Genomic DNA, 20,551 nt, shown 5'->3' on the forward strand with positions numbered 1-20,551 from the left:
TAAAGTGTTTATATTCTCAAGAGCAGAAGTGGTCACACACCTCAAGAAAGGCTGACTTTTGTTCACTATCTTGTGTTTTTCTTAAAGTTTCTAAGATGTGAAGTTCAGATAGCTTCATGTATGCATAATAAAGGGTATAATCACAGAATAAAGACCCTGGTTTCCATAAGCCACGTTGGGAAAAAAGAATCTGTTATACCTCACACATACCGTAAAATAACAGCAGAAAAATACACACAGTATTCCACACAGTATGATCTGTAATGGAACAAAACTAATAAAATAATGCAGTTCAGATCAAGAATATTTTGTTCACTTTATAAGAAACCCAATTAACTAATACCATATGACAGTTCTGACCTGCAGCTTGAGGAAGGAATAACTCTGCTTGATTGGAATTTCTGAAGATTTGATTGGGACTGGGCCAAGGCCATCGGGAGCCTAAAATGTGAGAATTCCAAAAATTGACACATAATCAACATTGAGCAAAAGCGCCCATGCTTCTATTTTCATACATTTCCAATATTAAATGAACAGCTCTGTTCTCAAAGTGCCCCTTCCCACGACCACAGGTGCTTCTTGATGTGTGGGGCCTGGAGGCAGCGTGGCCACCCCTCCTCCTCGTCTCTTAGTGAACGTGATTCTTCTTTTTTATTTTCTACTGTTGTGGACACTGCAACATGCCACCCAGAGTCCCCTTCGGGCTTCAAGGATTTAGTGCCCCAGCTGCTAGGAGTCCCGTTGGTAGAACAGCTCCCAGGGGTCAGCCCTCCCCAGGAGTTGACTTGGCTGAAGGGAGCCGCCTCACTCATCACGTGCCCCTCCTGGGCAGCCCGTCTCCAGTGACAGGTTGAAGCGAAGGTGTAAAGGCCAGGTCCTCTCACTGTCCCAGCTTTGGAACCCCTCAGGAGTTCAGCGAGGCCTTTGTCAGGATTGCCGCCCTGCGTCGCTCTGTGCACTCCTGCCCCCACCACGTCCCCTCCACAGGTCCCATCCCAAAGCACTACCTAATGACCCTCCTGCATGCTAATCTGCTTGGACACCGGAGCACCTGGACCAGCGCCTGACATTTTATGGGCATTCAATAAATACGGTATTTCACCTAATCTAAGACACCATCATTAAATTAGTAGGATACAATGCTAACATGCCATCAATTATAAGACATCTCTCAATTTCAAAGATGCTAAATATGAAAAAAGTGATCTTAGAATCGATGAAATATAGTATTTATGGGACTAAAAAATTCTTTATAGACAAGAATGCTGAGAATTCTGTTTTTCATCAACCCTGAGCAACAGAGAAATCTTTACAGAACTAACTAAAATATCAAGTGAAATGTGTAAGCTTTGAACTATACCAAAACAAGGAGCTGGGCCCCCAGCACAGTGATGCTCTCTCTTCATCCCTCCATCCTGTCCACTCCGCTAATTATTGACTGCCAGATATTTATTATTGCTTAAAAATCACAGATTTATTTTTTCCTAGGAGCTAAATATTCTGATCTTTTAAGTTGTTTAATTATCTAATGCAAAAAACACATGGAATTTCTAAAGTCAGTTCTGTAACCCTTGAGAGGATTAACCTGCAATGCTTAACGCACCCGATAGGATGCGAATGGCAAGTTTATTCTTTGAAACTAAAAGAATTATGTTGTATATGTACTTTCAGTATCAATTTAAACACACTTTTTATTGCTAACTACTTAACTTGGGCAACATTTTATTACTGGCTATGTGACCTTATGCCTCAGGTTCCTCCTCATCTGTAGCTGATAATCTTATCACGTAGATTTACTGAAGAGGAAGTCAACTGATACAACTGAAGCATTAAGACACTGCCCGACTCATGGAAAATGCAGTGTAAGGTTAGCTACTGCATTTCCTATAATGCATTAGTGCCCCATGGGGCAAGAGGGATGAACTGTCACGCCTCTTGCCACTGAGAGACACAGAGAGAGAGAAAGAGAGAGAGGGAGAGAGAGAGGAGGAATTCTGAGTCTGATGGGTTAGATTGTGAGATTCTGGGGCCATGTTCCCTCATTCCTAGGTCAGGTCATGGACCTGGGGGCTGCCCTTCTCTGGCCTCTCCATCAGCTGAGCAGGGCCTGTCTCCTGGGGCCAGGCCAGGCCGTCTTGTTTCTCTGTCTGCCCGTCTGCTGTGAGGCCTGGTTCCCAGGCAGTCAGGTGGGGCTCAGGGCTCTTGCTGGGTTCCAGGCCAGGAAGGACCCAGCCCAGTTTACCCAGGAGCTCTGCACAGGTGTATCAGGTGCCAGGCAGGTGACAGTAGCTGATATCTGGTTTCCCATTGGTCACAATTCCCTGGGCACAGGTCTCCCTTGGGAGCCTCTGAGGAGGAGGTGAAGGGACTGAGCCCAACAACTATCTCTGCCTCACAACCATCCGATCATGCCCGGGCCCCACCCCCAGCCTCGCAGCACCCACCAACTCGTTGGAGTCCTGAGGAGCACTGTGGGACGGGAAGGCGAAGGGCAGGACTTCCCTGGGCGACACCGAAAACCGCCTGGAATAATCGTCGTGACCGATCAGCGGCAGAAATCTGGAGGGACTCTTGTCTACGGGTGAAACAAACAGCACTTTTGGGGCGTTCTTAAGGCATTTCTCTGTGAAACCACCGTCTGTGGTTGCGTATTGAATTAGTGGGTACTTGCCACACAGCATTTCCAAAAGAATATCGTTGGATGTATGTATTAGACCCATTTTTAGTTTCTCTTTTGTTCTTTACCTCAACACCCTCTCCAATTTTTTAAAATTTTATTTTACTTTTACTTCTAAAAAACAATAATTCCAAATGAAAGTATCTCTGATGAATATTCCCTGTCCTCGTCAGCAAAGAAAAAGATTAAATTAAAGAAGCATATTGAAGACATTTTCCAGGTATCCATACATACTTCACAGGTAAATGTTACAGCATTTTTTTAAAAGAGTTTCTTTATTAGAAACTTGAATACCAGAGACAGAAATAATAAAGGAGGGAAAAAAGAATAATTAAAATGCAATAAAACGTTATGAAAAACAAAATACCCACTGGATCTTAAAGGAGAGGAAGCAGAGGGGAGGGGGTGCTGCTGGGGACCGAGGGCCTGAGCCTGAGGCCCCCGGGCCCCTCCTTCCCTTGGGGCTGTCTGGTCTTGCTCCCCGGCCCTGGTTTGGGGCACTACCCGTGGAGGAGGGATGGGGTCCTGCTGGTGTGACCGGACTGAAGGGCCCGCCCACTGCCTGTGCTCTGCGGGGCTCCGAGCACCCCCACCCGCCCCCCCCCCCCCTGGTGGAGCTCAGCCCACCCCCTTGGCAATGAATGGAAGTCTTTTCTTGCCTCTGATGATGGACTTAATAAACAGCACTGGACTAAGTAAAAAAAAAATTAAAAATCAACACAGTGCTATGAAAAACAAAGTACCCCTCTGGGTCCTGGAGGAAGAGGAGGAGAGGGGCTGCTCCTGGGGGCAGGGAAGTGGAGCCAGGCTCAGGGGCTCAGGCTCGGGAGGGGAGGAAGAGTGCCAGAGGATCAGGGCCTGCCTGTGGATCTGCACACGAGCCACCGATGGAGAATACGGGACATGGCTTTTGGGCTCCCAGAATCTACTGAGAGTGGGTGTCAGCCCCGGCCACCCTGGGGATCAGAGGATGGGAAGTTCTTTAAGTAGCAAAGATCATACAATATAAAAAACTTTATGTGCAAATGCTAGATTGAGACAAGATGCAGCCAATTGACAGTATAAACGATGACTATCTTATTCTCTCGGGTGACAAGAAAGAACAGAGGGCACAAAACTGGAGGTTGAACCACCGCCACCCTTCAATGAGGTTACAACTTGGTCAGGTCGGTTGACCCTGCCTACTACCAGTTGGGCAGGTATTTCACCCAAAGCTGCCATGGAGGTCTGATTTGTCACTGGTGGGTTGAATAATGGCCCCTCCAAGGTGTCCCCATTCTGTTCCCCAGAACCTGTAACTACGTCACCTCACATGGTAAAAGGGACTTTGCAGATGTGATTAAGTTAACGGTCTTGAGATGGGGAGAGTGTCCCAGGGAATCCAGGTGGGCCCAGGGTCATCACAGGGTCCACAGAAGAGGGAGACAGGAGGGTCAGCATCAGAGAAGGAGACGTGACGACTGAAGCAAGAGGTCAGAGTGATGCGAGGAAGGGGCCACAAGCCAAGGAAGGCAGGCGGCCTCCAGAAGCTGGAAAAGGCCAGGAACAGACTCTCCCCTGGAGCCTCCAGAAGGAAGCAGCCCTGCTGACACCTTGACTTGAGACTTCCGACCTCCAGAACTGTAAGATAGTAAATCCGTGTTGTTTTAAGCCATTATGTTTGGGGTGATCTGTTACAGTACCCATAAAAAAAACTAATGCATTTGATTCATGAAAATATTTTATTTCTACACAGCTAACTTCATTATAAAGAAACCTCGTGCTCAGAGGACTTACTGGTCAAGGCGTTGCGATTCTTCACAGCTGTACTTTACCTGGTGCTATTGACTGTTGTCCTTTAGTGAGCCTTCTGAGGATGGTCCCTTTGTCCATGTCATGAACAGCACTCAACATACTGAGTAGTCGTTGATGAACCATGATCTGGAATTAGAAAGAATAATGATCTCAAATTATTAATTGGTACATGCTCATTTTGGCATTCAATTTAACTCACTTTCCCCAACCACAACTAAGGGCTGAGGCCACCACTCTAAGTCAGAATTCACAGGGAGAGTGGCACGCTGCCCTAGGCTGAGGCCATGGGGACGTCAAGGTCTGGGTAACACTGACCTGCCTGAATACAAAAAAAGACCAGGTTGCCATTTGGCCTTGTCCCACCCGATTTATGAGCTCTGGTTTTCTCTATTTCCAGAGTGGAAAGAATGACTAGTTCTTCGTTCTTTCTTTTCAGTACATCTGAATAGTAACGCTCCCGCTGTGTTAGCTGCAGAATTGAGGGACAAACTGAAGGGGCGATTCTGTAGAAATAGGGCTCTGGACTTTGGGCAGTGCTCAGCGTACACCACTGTGCTCTGCATTCCGAGCAGATGCTACTGAAGGTGAGCGCTCCCTGTGCACAGAGCTGTGGCTGAGGGGACCCTTCATGCCATGATTAACACTCCTTTCCATCCTGTAAAGGACTCTCTTGTTAACAAATATTATCAAGTGGCTACTGTGTGGCCAGTTCTGTGCAAGGTCCTGGAGATACAGGAGGGGCAGACCACGTGCTGCCCGAGGGAGCCAATGTTCCCGTGTGTGTGTATGGGTGGGGGTGGGATGGCAACAGACACTTGACCAAATAAACATGGTGAACACCATGAAGAAAATAAAAGACAGTAAATGCATGAGGGCATGACTGAGGGGCTGAAGGGGGTCGGACTGGCAGGGATGATGAGGGAAGGCCGCTCGGAGGAGGTGAGATTTGATCTGAGACTTGAAGGATGATCAACGACGATGATCTTGGGAAGAGAGTTCTGGCCAGAGGAACAAGCAAATACAAAGATCCTGATTCAGAAACCAAGGAGATGGTTTAAGGGACAGAGAGAAATCCATGTGGTTGTGTAGCCTTGATAAAAATTGTGCGTCTGATTCTAACTGCAATGTGAAGCCTTTGGAGGGTTTCGCCAGGGGAGAGGTATTACCATCTTCAAGCTTTGGGGGTACTACTCTGGCTGCTGTGTGGGGACGGGAAGCAGGAAGATCTGTTGCAGTGGTCCAGGTGAGAGATGAGGGGGTGGCTGAGCTGAGGAGATGGCTGGAAGTCATCAGGCTGGGACTATATTTGCACACCGAACTGACAGTACTTGCTGGGGAGTGTGAGCACAAGACTGAGCCATCACTCAGAGTGAAGCATGTAGCTGCGGACGGTACTTTTTTCAAGCTGGAGGGTTTTCTCCAGAATGTCCAGGGTGGTCCCATTAGTGGGAAGCCAGCCCGGCCAGTATCTTGCTGCTGTTTGCCCGTTGTTGGCAGCTGTGCTCTCTTCCCTCAGAGCACAGCTTCGTGCTGCCTCTTTGCACCACTTTTCTCCTCACAGTCAGCATCTTGCGGCACCTCTGTTCTGCATATACACAGAGCCCACCAAGACAGAGCTTCAGCAGGGATGCGGGTTCCATGGGGCCTTGGAGGTTGGTGAGCAGGTCATTGATGCAGCAAGCTCTGCCTCTGCCTGGACCGTCAGCAGTCCCGGCTGAAAGCGCTGCTGGAAAGATCATTGTTACCATAAACTTTGGAGTCCCCTGTACATATTCACACATTTAATCCTCAGGGACAACCCTGTGAGACAGGTCTTACTGTCATCCTCAGTTACAGATGGGGAAACAGAGGCCCAGAGGTTATATAACTTGTCCAAGATCAGAAAGCTCCTAAGAAGTAGCACCAAGAATTAAGTGCGGGCAGTCTGGCTCCAGAGTCCAAGTCTTTACCACTGCTCTCCCCTGCTTGAGGGGCGGCTCTGCCTACCGAGGGAGCCACTCTAGTGGCAAGGACAAGAGATCTACAGGCAGCATATGATACAAGAGGCACCACAGAGATCGCTAAGTGCTGAAGCTTACAAGGACTGTTTCTTGGAGGAAAGGCAGACTGCGCTGGCTCAAAGGACAGTCACTGACAGATGGAGATGGAATGGCATCTCAGTTGATGGGCAAGGGGCAGAAACACAGGTTTGTAGCAGGGAATGAGCTGGTGTGTTTGGAAGAAGACAAGGACTGAGACAACCTAGAGAACAGGAGGCAGCTGGAGGGGGTGTGGGTGCAGCCAGACCAGCGGCTCACCTTCCACCCTTTATTGGCATTCAAGGCTAAGAGGTCATTTTATTTTGATCACAGGAAGCCACTGGAGGCTCGCAATGTGCTGGGTGGAAGACCAGCGTGAGGGTCAAGAAGGCACAGCAGTGAGATGACACCGTGAAGGGGAAGCCATAAGCCTGGATGTTAGAGACAGGATTCCACAGGAATTCTCAATTGTCCTTTCTAGAAATAACTGATCAACATCCAATTGTTCTAGAGTTACCATATGACCTGGCAATTCTACTCCTAGATATATATACCCAAGAGAATTGAAAACGCATGTGCACAAATTGTACACAAATGTTCACAGTATCATTATTCATAACAGCCAAAAAGTGACAACAACCCAAATGTTTCCAAGGATGGATAAACAAAATGTGGGACATCCATACCTCGAAAACACATTAAGAGAAAGAAGCCAGCTACGAAAGGCCGTGTGTGTGTGATCCTATTTCTGCCAAATGTGCAGAAGAGGCAAATCCACGGAGGCAGGAAGCAGACGCGCGGTGCAGCGACTGCGGGAGCGAGAGGCTGCTCGCGGGAACGCGGGTTCTTTGTGCAGCGATAAAAATGGTCTAAGGTTAGACAGTGCTGCTGTGAATACACTGAAAACTACTGAATCGTCCAGTTTCCAAGAGTGAATTTTATGGCATGTGAATTATATCTCAATAAAGCTGTCATAACAAACTCACCGTTCAATTTCCCTGTGCTGATGACTAAACACATTGCGGTTTCAGTCTGGTCCTGAGACTTACCTTGCGTGCTGCTTGTTGAAACCGTCTTTGCGCCCTGAACCTGTTGACCCAAGTATTATTCGTGAGTGGATCAAAACTGGGATGAAATTCCTGGATTTTCTGTGAACACAAAATATAGACACATCTTCGATTTAAATTTTAACTCCTGGCATAAACATTTAATAAAAATGTTTTAGAGTTTGATCTCAAATCAAGTTATTATTTATTTGTCCTGCCATTTAATGAACACTTATTAAGCACTTCTAGTGTACAGAGCATTATAGGGAATGCTTCTTGGGTTGGGGGTCAAAAGTGGAAGACAAGATTTGGGTTTTAAGAGATTTACAGTCTGGTTAGGGAAGCTCAAGGAAACACATGTGACCCTGAGGAAGAAGAATAAAGACACACAGAAACCAATGCCACGCTGGGGGCGCTGGCACGGCATCCAGAATCGAGAACAGTGGGCTGTGGGATCCTCGCGGAGAACGAGGACTGTTTTGGTCGGGCCTGCACCGAGCACCAGCACAGGCCTGCGTATGGAGTGCAGTGTGCGTAGGTCAGTAAATGAATGCGGAGGAAAGGATGCCTGCCACAGCCTCAGGCACTGGAGCTTCTCGAACAGGGAAACGATATGAAGGAAAAGGCATCAGAAGTGAACTCATCTCACGCTGGCCCACGCAGTGGGCTGGAGAGGAGAGGGAGGAGGGGCGGATACAGGAACAAACAAGCTGTTGGATTAGCTGAGGGTGAGCCACGAAGGCCGGGCTTGGGTGTGGGTTTGTGGAAGAGCTACGGCAAGACTTCGTGGCCAGACTAAATGTGGGGGAGAAGAAAAGAGGTAGAAATAATTCAGATGTGGCAAACCCAGAAAAGAAAAGTGGGAATGACGGAGGTGGGGGAGATTAGGAAGAATTGTTTCATTGTTAAAATTAAAAATTGGGGTTTTAACCAGAAACTATCATATGACAGAGATACTCAGATGGAGGGGCTACTGTCCCCATTCTAGGTTTGAGGACACTGAGGCTTCAAGGCTAAGAGGGCTTCTCCTAGGTCCCAAATCGGTAGTAGAGCTGGGACCAGAACTCTGGCTTCTGACCTCCTGTCTCGTATCCTTCCCACAAGGGGACCGGGCAAGGAAGAGAGGCCCAGGGACCCACCAGGAGCACCTGCAGACGGGCTTGCAGAGCAAAGGGAAATAAAAAAAGAGATCCAGAAGGAGAAAGTAGAGGGGTGGAAAGGAGGAGCCAAAGTATATAATGCCGTTCATTTCAAGGGAAGCATTAATTACGAGTTTTGATGCTCTACTCGCAATACGTAAGAAAAAACACTCTGCAAGTGTAAGCACGTTAAAAATTACTAAATGTCTCTTGGTAAAAGGATTTCTATAAAACTGTTTAGCATTTTAAAAATAAGCATATAAAGAGCTCCCAATAATTAGATTTCAAGGAAAGGAAAGTTACCCACTTCTTCCAGATTGCGAACAACCCGTGTGTGGTTAACTTCTGTCTTGAGTCGCTGAAATTCCTCATCCAAAACAGGATCTCCTCTATCCAGCTGGGTTTTTAATCATCAAAAACATCAAAATTGAATACAAGTGTACCAACTTTATTTCTCTTTAAAACTGGCAGAAACCCATTAAGCAATTGGACAAACCTACCCATGGAGTTCCCGTTGGGAGTGGTGGTGACGGAAGTCGGTTATAATGATCGTTATGATCACACTTACTGTTTAAACATAGGGACTTTCTATAGAGGCACAAACCCAATACCTTCTTTTTGTAATTAGAGGACAGTGTCTCTGGAAACGATTTCTGAGGCATTTAAAACTCACAGAAAGGATTTCAGGAAACCATGTAACCATGGGAGTATAGAGCTTTCATTTAAAAGAAACTTAATGTCCCAGTGAAGTTTTAAGCCCCTCTGAGCTGATTATCCAGATTGTAACAAAGGCACGTGGTTCCTCCCCTTTCCCGGTGGTGGACCAGGTCTGTCTCTTCCCTGGAGTAAGCGTCCCCCAGGCTGCTCCCTTCCCCGATGGCCCCTGAGCTCTTTCCTCTTCCCCAGGGGTCACGGGTCACTCCCAGGAAGGCAGGCTGGGCCTGGGTCAGTGGCGATACCCACATGCCTCCATGGAAAAGGGGGCCATGCACACTGCAAAAACTTGTTAGCTTATGTCTACCTGCGGTTTTTCATATTTGTTTGTTAGGTGACTTCTAAAACTAGCTTGGCTCTTAGGTACATTGTTCACAATCATTTTTAGAGACTTCACTGAAAGACATCTATTCTGATCACCACATTAACACCCTATTCAGAAGTAAGAGAGTTCTATTGTTGTCGCCGAGGTGGGGAGCTGTCTAGCTCTGATTTGCACATATCAGGAAGTTGAGTTTGAGACCGTGGACCTCAGGTTTAAATACAGATTCCATGGGGAGAGCCTCAGACCACACCCCACAGCTCCCCACTAAAAGCAAAATAAAACAGGCAATTTAAAGAGGGATTGGCAAAGAGGTTGTTAGTAGAAGAAAGAGGAGGGAGATTTCTGATGTCTTTATCAAGACTCTACTCATTTATAACGAACGTCTCAGAATTTAGGATTATTGACCGTCTCCTCTGAGTAAAAGCTCATTATCCTCGAGGGTTCATGCTGTCCAGCTACAACGCTGATTCCCCCACATCCTCCATCCAGCTCTCTTTTTCTGGCTTTCTACCATATGCCTTGGGCCTCCAGGTTTTTCTTGCCACTGGGCCGCCTGCCGGGATTCAGCAGCCAGTAAAATCTCCTGGACACACAGTCAAGTCCCTGCAACACTTGCTTTCCTACTATGCTGGGGCCTCGGGGTCCTGGTGAGTGATCCTAAGGATGTGATGGCTCATTTCCAGCTCCCCTCACTCACCTGTGCAAATGCTCACCACTACCCCTGGCCCCTCTCCAGTCCCTGTTCAGCACAGTCTCTGCAGCTGGCCTTGCTTCCTGGATCAGCCGGAAGACAAGGCCACACGCAGCCTTCTACAGACCCCTCTCTGCATGCAAACCTGAGTGTACCCCGAGTCCGTCCTTCCTCGGCTTCTCCAGTCCTTCCTCCTGTTCAGACACCATCTTTCCTCTGACCACGGCCTCTTCCCAAGCTTCTTCAACCTTTTCCTCCGTGATTGCTCTTTGCCCTCAGCCTATAATGTGCTCAAGTTCATGCAGCTTAAAAACCCCTGCCTTGACCCCTCGCCCCACAATGGTCCATGTCATTACTCATCTCAACTTCTCAACTATCGACTCACATCTACACATTCCTCAAGCCACTACAATTTGGCATTTTACCTCCACGAATCTACTGGAATCGCTATCCCTGAGGCACACAAGGACCTCCAAACCACCCAATCCAAGGTGTACTTTTCAGGCCTTATTGTCCTGGAGCCCTCGCACTTGACTGATCCCTCCCGGGCTGCTTCCTCTGTGTTCTCTGGACCTCTGACCCCTGACCTCCCTGACTGTTCCTCTCCTGTCTCCTTAGTGGTCCTGCTGCCCTCCCCTTAAGTAAGAAGTTCTCCAGATTTCCTGCCATGAGCTGCTGCCTTTCTCACACTATTCATGTTCCCCAGGTCACCACGCTTGTTCCGTGCTCTCAATCTCTACCTCGATGCTGCACACTCCCAAGTCTCTGTCTCCAGCTCTGTTCCTTCAGCCGCCACCTGGATGACCGCAGTCACCCCAGATGTAACATGTCCCAAATTAAACTTTTCATCTTCCCCTTAAGCCAGCTTTTCTTCGGTCTCTGAGATTTCACGTAAAACCACCACCACGCACCCAAGCTGCAAACCTGGGCATCACTCTACCTTCTCGCTCTCCTTACCCCTCACCTCCCATTTATCTACAAGTTCAACTCTATCCGTGCCCTTAGCACTTTAAATCCTCTCTTAATGTTGCAGCCCCTTCTGGACTGTGACCTTCTCGAGGGCAGAGACCGTGGCTTATTCACTAGCACAGAATCTTCCATACAATGGGCGTTCACTAAACGAATCAACGGCTGGGTCTGCCTGTCAACCAAACGCTGGCAGTTACAGCCTTAACTCGCACACTGACCTGCTCTGCCACGTCTGTATCACCTTCATCTTGAAAACAGAAAAAATCATTCCCTCGTGGGGCTGAGGAAAATACTTGATATTTTGTTTTTAAAATCCCATGCAAAGAATCTGAACACATCACACTACAGTTAAATGCCAATCTAATGTGTGCTTTTCCTGAATGCTACGATTTACCAATGTAATGATTGTATATTCTTTTGCTTGTCTTATGAAAAATAAAGAAAATAAGACAAATTTATTCAAATATCTTATTTGGACTCCAAATAGGAAGAAAAATGTATTCCATATGAGAAATGCATTCATATCTGACAACAGAGTGTTGTTCCCCAGCCCCTCCTACCCCTGCCCGCGTGTGCAGCGCCGAGTGTGGGAAGCTCACACCCCCAGCTTAAATCTACGTGTTATGGCTGAATTGTGTCCCTCCAAGCTCCATATGTTGAAATCCTAACCCCTGGTGCCTCAGGATGTGACTGTATTTGGAGATACGGTCTTTAAAAAGGTAATTGAGTTAAAATGAGGTCATTTGGGTGGGGCCCTAATCCGATGTGACTAGTGTCCTTCTAAAAAGAGAAGGGAGACAATGTGGAGGCACACGGTCACCTATAAGCTAAGAAGAGAACGGATCCTTCCCTCACGTCCCTCAGAAGGAAGCCACTGTGCCAACACCTCCATCTTGGACTTCCGGCCTCCAGAACTGTGAGGAAATAAATCTCTGTTGCCTATGGCACCCAGCCTGTGGTGCTTTGTTACTGCAGCCCCTGCAAACTAAGAAATATGTGATGGTTCCACAAATCCTACCAATTAAGTCCAAGCCCCTGTGACACGAAGCCCAAGCTGGATCCTCTCTCCTCTGCCCCATGTGTGTCGTGTGCTTCAGTCCTTATGGACCTGTCCCCGGGGTTCTCTGCACCCGTCCTGCGTGTAACAATGTCTCTCACGCCACGGTGCGCCCAGGGGTTTCGTACAGTCCCACAGGTCCCGCGTCCACCCTCCCTCTCCCTGAACTTACAGGTGCTGCCTTGGCGACCAAGGTACGGCCCCTCCCTCAGTTTTCCCCTTTCTGCTCAGCCCCTTTGAGCATCTCTGACTTGGAACTTGGTGTGGATCTGGCACTGGGGTGGCTCCTGGTCACTGTCTGTGGGTCTCTCTGACCTTCATGCTCTGCAGATCATGGGACGGGTGCACCTCGTGCTCAGAATTCCAGCCAGAATTTGAGCCTTTCCCTCCCTGAACTGAATGCCTCTCTGTCCTCTTTACTACTTTTCAAAATTGTACCATGTCCTCCAGGAAGCTTTCCAATTAGATGAGCTCTCTCTCCTCTCTGGATCTGAATCCCCACAATGCTTAGTAGAGGGCTCTCGTGACACTTACAGCAGCCTTGATTTATGTTAACAACTAACTTGTCATCAGCCTCCTTCCCCCCCAACTAAACTAGAAGTTTTCTTCCTCTTGACACGGCATCTTGCACATAACAGGAATTCAAGATATTTGGTGAAATAAATGATATCAAATTAGCAGTAATTCTGACCTTATATTTGGTGTTTACTCTTTGCCGCTCTTCTGTAAGGTCTGTTTTGAATTTAAAAGACATTTGATCTTTACCAAGGTGCACTTGCCTAGGGAGAAAAAACCCAACTTTCAGAACCCACCAGAATACCATCATCAACTTTAGGATGGAGTGTCTTAGCGACACTCCACCACTGAAAAGGGAGGCTGAGATATCAGAGGAGACACCATGGGGAGAGACATCGTAGACACTTCAACAACATAACCAAGATGAACAAAGTGCTCTGCAAAAGGAAGCTTATCTTCTAGTGACATGCGCTAAAATATTTGTGAACAGAAAATCTTGATGCTCAACATCATCAGTCATTGGGAAATGCATATCAAAACCATGGTGATGCAGCACTTCACGCCTACTAAGATGGCTATGATGAGGAGGATGATGATACTAATAACAAAGGAAAGTAACAGGTATTGCCAAGGATGTAGAGAAATTGGAACCCTTGTACATTGATGATGGGAGTGTAAAATGGTGCAGCCACCGTGGAAAACAGTTTGGCTACTCCTCAAAAAGTCAAACATAGAGTTACCACGTGACCCAGCAATTCCACTCCTGGGTATATAGCCAAAAGAACCGAAAAGATATGATCCCACAAAAACTTGTGACTAAATGTTCATAGCAGAACTATTTATAATAGCCAAAAAGTGGAAACCACCCAAATGTCTGTCAACTGATGAATGAATACACAAAACGTACTATATCCACCCAATGGAATGTTATTCCGCCGTAAAAAGGAATGAAGTACTGACAGATGCTACGATGTGGAAGAGACTTAAAAGTGTGTTGAATGAAAGAAGTTAGTTAAGAAAGGCCCTATATTGTGTGATTCCATTTATATGAAATGTGTATAGTAGGCAAATCTATAGAGATAGACAGTAGATCAGCAGTTGCCAGAGGCTGGGGGGAAAGGGAACTGAGGAGTGACTGCTTAATGGGCATGGGGTTTCTTTTTGGAGTCATGCAAATGTTCTAGAACTAAGTAGTGATGATGGTTACACAACATTGTGAAAATACTAAAACCTCTGCATTGTACACTTTAAAATGGTTAAAATGATGAATTTTATGTTATGTAAATATTATCCCAGTTTAAAAAACTCTGGTACGTAATGTGTCTATCATGGAGCCTTGTGCATGTTCAAAATAAATAGGTAGCTAGGATTTAGAAAGGGGAGGGGGTGTCTGGAGAGCTGGTTTAGATTAAAGGAGACTAAAGACACATGAAAACCAAACACAAATTGTATAATCCTTGATTGGACCCTGGATCCCTCCTCTCCACAGACAAAAAGCCCAGGTAAAAAGGGCAGTATTGGGACGCCTGGGTAAATTTGAACGTGGCTGATTATTTCATATTGTATCAACGTTAAATTTCTTAGAAGTAGTTACGGTAACGCTGGAGCACGTGCTGTTCTTAGGCTACATGCGACAGTCTTTAGGCCTCAAGGTATCGTCAACTTACTTCAAATGGTTCAGGAAAATAAAGGACGTGTGTGCATCTGTGCACGCGTGCACAAATGTGTGTACACATAGAGAGTGAGGGGAAGTGCATGTGGCACAAAGTTAACAACTGAGGAAACTACGTCAAGCGTATATGGGTGTTACTTGCAGATTTAAAATCTTTCAACAAAAAGGGAGAAAATATTAAGTGAACAATCCAGCATTCGAAATTGAATTTAGGATGTGATTTCAAGTATGTTACAAAAAAGCATAGAAGGAAGGAAATATACCAGTGGTGACAGTGATCATTGCACTATAGTGGTTTTTTCCCCTCTCTATACTTCAAAAAAAAATTAAAATATTTATTTAAAAAATAAAAAAAATATTTTTCAGGTTTTCTACAATGACAACGTGTCCATTTTTTATAACAGGAAAAGAGTATTTTTTAAATGACCTTGAGTTACTTGGCATACTTGAGGCCAGACCCTGAGTAGAGACCCACACTGTCGCAGAGGGAAACAAAGGGCACACCCTCGTGTCAGCAGGGTGATAGGGTGGGGGACACCTGGGAAGGCCCTGAGCTCAGGGCGAGTTCTGTTGTCTGGGAAGCGTGGAGGCAGGGGCATGGATGAGGCAGCCTCTCAAGGACCTTTCCCAGGAGTCTCTTTTTTAGCTCAATTCAAGAGTGTTTCAAGTTTACTTTCGCTGAAACTGTATACACGGATACGCCTGGTATGATCTGGTAAAAAACTGTGAAAAGGGCTCTACTTTGAGTGTAGGAGCCAGGCTCCCCATAAGGCCCTTGGGGCACACAGCCCAGGGCACAGGGGGCTCACAGTGGGGTGAGATTTGGGGCACCTGCGTCACCCAGCTCTGTCCTGGAGCAAGAGGGGTACTGGCAGCAGTGGCCAGCAAGGAGCAGTGTCCCAGCTCCTCCCACAGTTCACTCTGATTCTGCCACTGTCTGGTCACACTGAGGAAAGAGCATGGTTGGTCACATTGATTTATTGCTAACAGAAACTTCATTCTGAAATACAAGGCCGCGCGGAGGGGAGAGAATAGTCAAATTTTCGAAGGGCATTAAAACTCATTACGTTTCATTGTGCCTTAGGTATAAAACGCCATTACTCAAAACATTGCACTGTCACTTGATACAAATCATTGCTCAACACTTACCACTTAAGGTGATTTTTGATCTCTTCATAAGTGTCCTGTCTGACTTTCTGTTCAAAGAGTGCTTCCTTCATCTGTCTTGTCCTTGAAATCTCATTGCCTTGGTCCAAAACTGAGGGAAGGAGCAAACAATAATTATACCAGTAACCAAAACACAATCGTTGGCCGAGAGAAAAACAATTTCTAATAGCAAAACCTCAGAGCGCCCTGACAGGGTTGTGTGTCGTCCGTAAACAGCACACGTGACGAGCAATAATTCTCTCCTATTCTGCCCAGGGGCTGACTGATGGTGGGCCAGCTTGTTACCTTCTCTCAATTCTTTAATCTTCAATTTTCCTGGTTCTTGGTTTAAAACGGTTGCCACAGCAAATGGATTTGATAAGTCTACTGGAAATCTCAAGTTCTGATATTCAATTTCCTGGGAGCAAATCAGGAGGGAAACTCGTTATTCTGCCTCTCCGTCCCTCCCTCCATCCTGCTCAGCACGGAGCCCACCTCACCTTAAGCTTTGGAGGCTTCGTCCGGGCTGGCCGTCGGTGAAAGTTTATACGTGTCATTGCCTTTTCTGGAGGGATGTCTACTTTCTTAGAAAGAGCACTCAGCCTTTCGAATTCTTCTAATCTATAGTTTAAGACAGATATTCAATTAGTATAGAATCCGACAACTCAAGGCTCCTATTTTTGTGTTCCGTCTGATAATGCCATGACTTACAGTCCATTAATTACTACAGCTAAGCTGAGAATCAAGCTGTGTGCTAAAACTGGGTCAATTAAAAGAAACGCAATCTCAGTCCACCAGAGTATAATCACGTACTTCAAAATAGCCCGCCAACGGCTCCTTTTCCTTAGATTCTCAAAGAAGAGAACAAGTGGAAAACATGACAGGCTGAAAAATGCTCTCATGGGCTAGCATAATTTATTTCTAGGCTGTCAGTTTTCAATAGCTAAATTTAAGAAAATCTTGAATGTAAGACCTGAAACCATAAAACTTTTAGAGGAAAACATTGGCAATAAGCTCTTTGACATCGGTCTTAGCAGCATCTTTTTGAATACCATGTTTACTCAGGCAAGGGAAACAAAAGAAAAATAAACAAATGGGACTACATCAGACTAAAGCGCTTCTGCATTTTAGCAAAGGAAACCATCAACAAAACGAAACAACAACCCACCACCTGGGAGAAAACATTTGCAAATCATATATCTGATAAGGGGTTAATTTCCAAAATATATAAAGAATTTATATAACTCAACAACAAAAAAATGAACAACCCGATCAAAAAATTGGCAGAGGAAATGAACAGACATTTTTCCAAAGAAAATATACAGATGGCCAACAGGCACAAGAAACGATGTTCAACATCACTAATTATCAGGGAAATGTAAATCAAAACTACAATGAGATATTACGTCACACCTGTCAGAATGGCTATAATTATCAAGATGAGAAGTAATAGGTGTTGTAGAGAATATGGAGAAAAGGGAATCCTCATACACTGCTGGTGGGAATGCAAACTGGTGCAGCCATTATGGAAAACAGTATGGAGATTTTTCAAAAAGTTAAAAACACAACTACCATATGATCCAGCTATTGCACCTCTGAGTATTTATCCAAAGAACATGAAATCAATAATTCAAAAAGCTATATGCACCCCTACATTCATTGTAGCACTATTCACAACAGCCAAGATATGGAAGCACCCCAAGTGCCCATCAACTGATGAATGGATAAAGAAGATGTGGTATGTATATACAATGGAATACCACTCAGCCATAAAAAAGTCAAAATCATGCCATTTGCAACAATATGGATGGACCTTGAGGGTATTATGTTAAGTGAAATAAACCGCACAGAGTAAGACAAACACTGCATGATTTCACTCATATGTGGAAGATAAACAAACACAAGGACAAGGAGAACAGATTAGTGGTTACCAGAGGGGAAGGGGATGGGAGGGTGGGAGAAAGGGGTAAAAGGGCACATACGTGTGGTGAAGGATGAAAACCAGACTATTGGTGGTGAACACAATGCAGTCTACACAGAAACTGAAATGTAATAATGGACACCTGAAATTACAGTGTTATAAGCTGACATGACTTCAATAAAATAACTGAAAAAATCTTACATTGATTTATCTTCCTAGTAAAAGAATGATTATGCCCACTGTTTGTAGCAAGATCTTGCAAGAGTGATTCAGACTAATGTTTGAGACTTTTTCTGTAACTGAAAACTGCCTTTGGACAAATGTAGGTACAGACAGTGCTGCTGACATCCCTATAGAAGCTGCTGGAGTTGCTTATCATGAGATGCAGTAGAACCAAGTTATGTTCCTTAGCGTTACCCACGAAGCATTTCTTTAAGCAGGAATATGTGAAGACTTGTGTTATAGGATTACCTAAGTCCAGGACGTTACAGAAATAAGACAAGGACATGCTTCCATGCATTCGTTCTGACGGCATCAATATGGTCAATATGCGTTTGCTGAGCACCTACTGAACAGGCCCCACTGCCCAACATGGGCGCTGTGCCAGCAATCCCACATTTAACATGGCCCGTGTAAAAGCGTCCTGAGAGGCCCACGGCCTTTGGGGAGACACACACTGACTGACAGGCTGTGCTGCGCAGGGAGGAGGCGCTTGGTTGGGGAGTGAGCTGCGGCTCAGCATCCGCATCTCAGCAGAGCTCCCACATCCCCTCTGCTGTAAACAGTAGGAAAAGAAAAAGTTTCTGAGGGTGTTAAAAACCAGCTTCCTTAAGAAATCTAACTGCTAGTGCTGACGATGGAAATGAAGGGGTCTGAGACAGTGATAAATAAAGAGTCACAGGTGGAATTTGGCAGTGCCGAATTTAGGACATGAGAAAGTCCAACACACCCGCTCTTCTGAAATGAGGAAGCAACCTAGGAAACTTTCAGAGAACACTGCGGCCAGGGTAATTTTCTCCTTCTGGTGGAATTTATATGTTCTAGTACTATCTGCAGTCTGGGGAGACACGCCCTTGAGACATAGCCCTTGCAAATGACAAGAGGGCACTAAATAAGATGCCAAACTCTAGCTGGAAAACCAAAATACAATAGCTTAGAAATAGCATACGCCTGTGTTTGCGTGGTGCTCCTGCCACACAAAGCTCTCCTGTATTTGAGAACACGTCCATGCAAGGACATATAAGCAATAACCCTACTCGAGTGATGTCTCTAAGAAAGCCATTTGCGTATTGCAGCCCATGACATGAGATGGCAAACAGCATTTCGCTCAGCCAGTTATCTGACACCAGAAAAATTAGAGCTGTTTTGTATTTATATCCAATGCTCCCTGTTTACTGCCTGAGTGACTTTATTTCTACTACGGTTACTTGCAGAAAGTGGGTTCACCGGGCCACGCTAATATCCTATAGTTGACTTAGGCTGCTGTGAATTTTGAGGAAGAAATCACGATATAAACATATAATAACTCATGGAGTTAGTTCATATTTAAGGTTGTTACTTCACTTTTAATATGCCTAATGATGCTGATATGTGATTTGTATGTGTGTATGAAGGGAAGAGGAGGAAAATCAAAATATTTCTTTACCATTTTCAAAATGTTTGTGAGGGTTTTCTAAGATTAGTATTTATACAGTGATAAATTCTCCTTTTAATTTTTATAAAAATAATGTATATTAAACAAACATTAACTTGATCCATTAGTATATAAAAATACAAGCTCACATTCAAATGGAAATAGAAGTTCAGAAAAAATTTATTACAAAGTAAAACTTAGTCCCATTTCACATCTTTACCCTGACTTGAAAGCTAACGATGCTTTAAAAAACACTCCCATGGGGCACATTTCCATTTTCGCCTTATGTCCAGGTCACTTGTTACACATGACTTCATTTGGCCCCTCTGTTGTGAGTATCTTCAGGGTGTGGACCATTTCCCATGGGGTTTTGCAATAGTCACTGCAAACAGCAGGCACTCAATTATAATGTTCTATTGGAACTTTGAAAATAGTTATGTTGTTCCGGCCTCATGATGTAAATTTTTGAATGGACAGTAATACATATATATGGTCAAACATTCCAACAGCGCACTGAGACTAATCAGAGAAAGAAAGTAGCCCTCAAAGACCGCTTTTTCTCTGTCATCTCCTCCCCTCTCGGCAGAAGCAACTACTGCTACAAGCATAGAGAGAGTCTATGCATCACTATTATATTTTAAGGTGTATTTTATAAAAGTTCATCATCTTAAGTAAGTTGCTGATGGCACTCTGTTACAAGGAAGAAAGACAGAATGGAAGAAAGGAAGACTTGGATTTTTAAAAACGTTTTAAGAATAAACCAAACATCCCAGAGCAGCCATACTTCAGAGCCATGTTGGGACAGCACGTCCCCGTGAAGACACATTCGTAGGGTTGAGAGTTGAACTGTGAAATCCATAAGCGCATTCTCATTTGTGCAGTGCCATACTGAAAGGGTGTAAACTTCACAGTCACGTTCATCCTCCCATTAGCTGGAATTACTCCTGGAAGGAAAGAAATGAGAAAACATGATACTTTCTCTCCTTGCGAAGTCCGGTCAACGAGGCTGACACACACACAAACACACATTCTCCCCATGACAAGCACAAGCATTTCTATTATCTTTGTATAGTCTTTTCATTAAATACACATGAATCAACTTCTGCATGTTTACACGATCTCATTTACCAGTTACTCCATTAGTGCTCTACAACAATCATCTGATTGTGTCAGTTACACAAATACACATATCAATCAGCATTAATGAGTCAGCAACGACTTCCCAGAACCACA

General features: G+C 45.2%; 1 protein-coding gene across 1 annotated transcript in view; it reads right to left on the reverse strand.

Annotated features, from left to right (window-relative positions):
- The window catches only part of LOC124233359 (cilia- and flagella-associated protein 221-like), a 37,563-nt gene extending 17,304 nt beyond the window's left edge, over positions 1 to 20,259 (reverse strand). The window contains exons 1-10 of the mRNA XM_046650503.1: positions 20,103 to 20,259; positions 16,265 to 16,385; positions 16,071 to 16,182; positions 15,768 to 15,876; positions 13,122 to 13,209; positions 8,982 to 9,071; positions 7,539 to 7,637; positions 4,492 to 4,597; positions 2,445 to 2,575; positions 361 to 441 (exon numbers count right to left, since the gene is read on the reverse strand). Coding sequence (XP_046506459.1) covers positions 361 to 441; positions 2,445 to 2,575; positions 4,492 to 4,597; positions 7,539 to 7,637; positions 8,982 to 9,071; positions 13,122 to 13,209; positions 15,768 to 15,876; positions 16,071 to 16,182; positions 16,265 to 16,385; positions 20,103 to 20,239 — 1,074 coding nt within the window. The 5' untranslated portion in view covers positions 20,240 to 20,259. The remainder of the gene's footprint in view (positions 1 to 360; positions 442 to 2,444; positions 2,576 to 4,491; positions 4,598 to 7,538; positions 7,638 to 8,981; positions 9,072 to 13,121; positions 13,210 to 15,767; positions 15,877 to 16,070; positions 16,183 to 16,264; positions 16,386 to 20,102) is intronic.
- Positions 20,260 to 20,551: the final 292 nt, after the last annotated feature.

The sequence above is a fragment of the Equus quagga genome, unplaced genomic scaffold (assembly GCF_021613505.1).
Source record: "Equus quagga isolate Etosha38 unplaced genomic scaffold, UCLA_HA_Equagga_1.0 198586_RagTag, whole genome shotgun sequence".
Taxonomy (NCBI): Eukaryota; Metazoa; Chordata; class Mammalia; order Perissodactyla; family Equidae; genus Equus; species Equus quagga.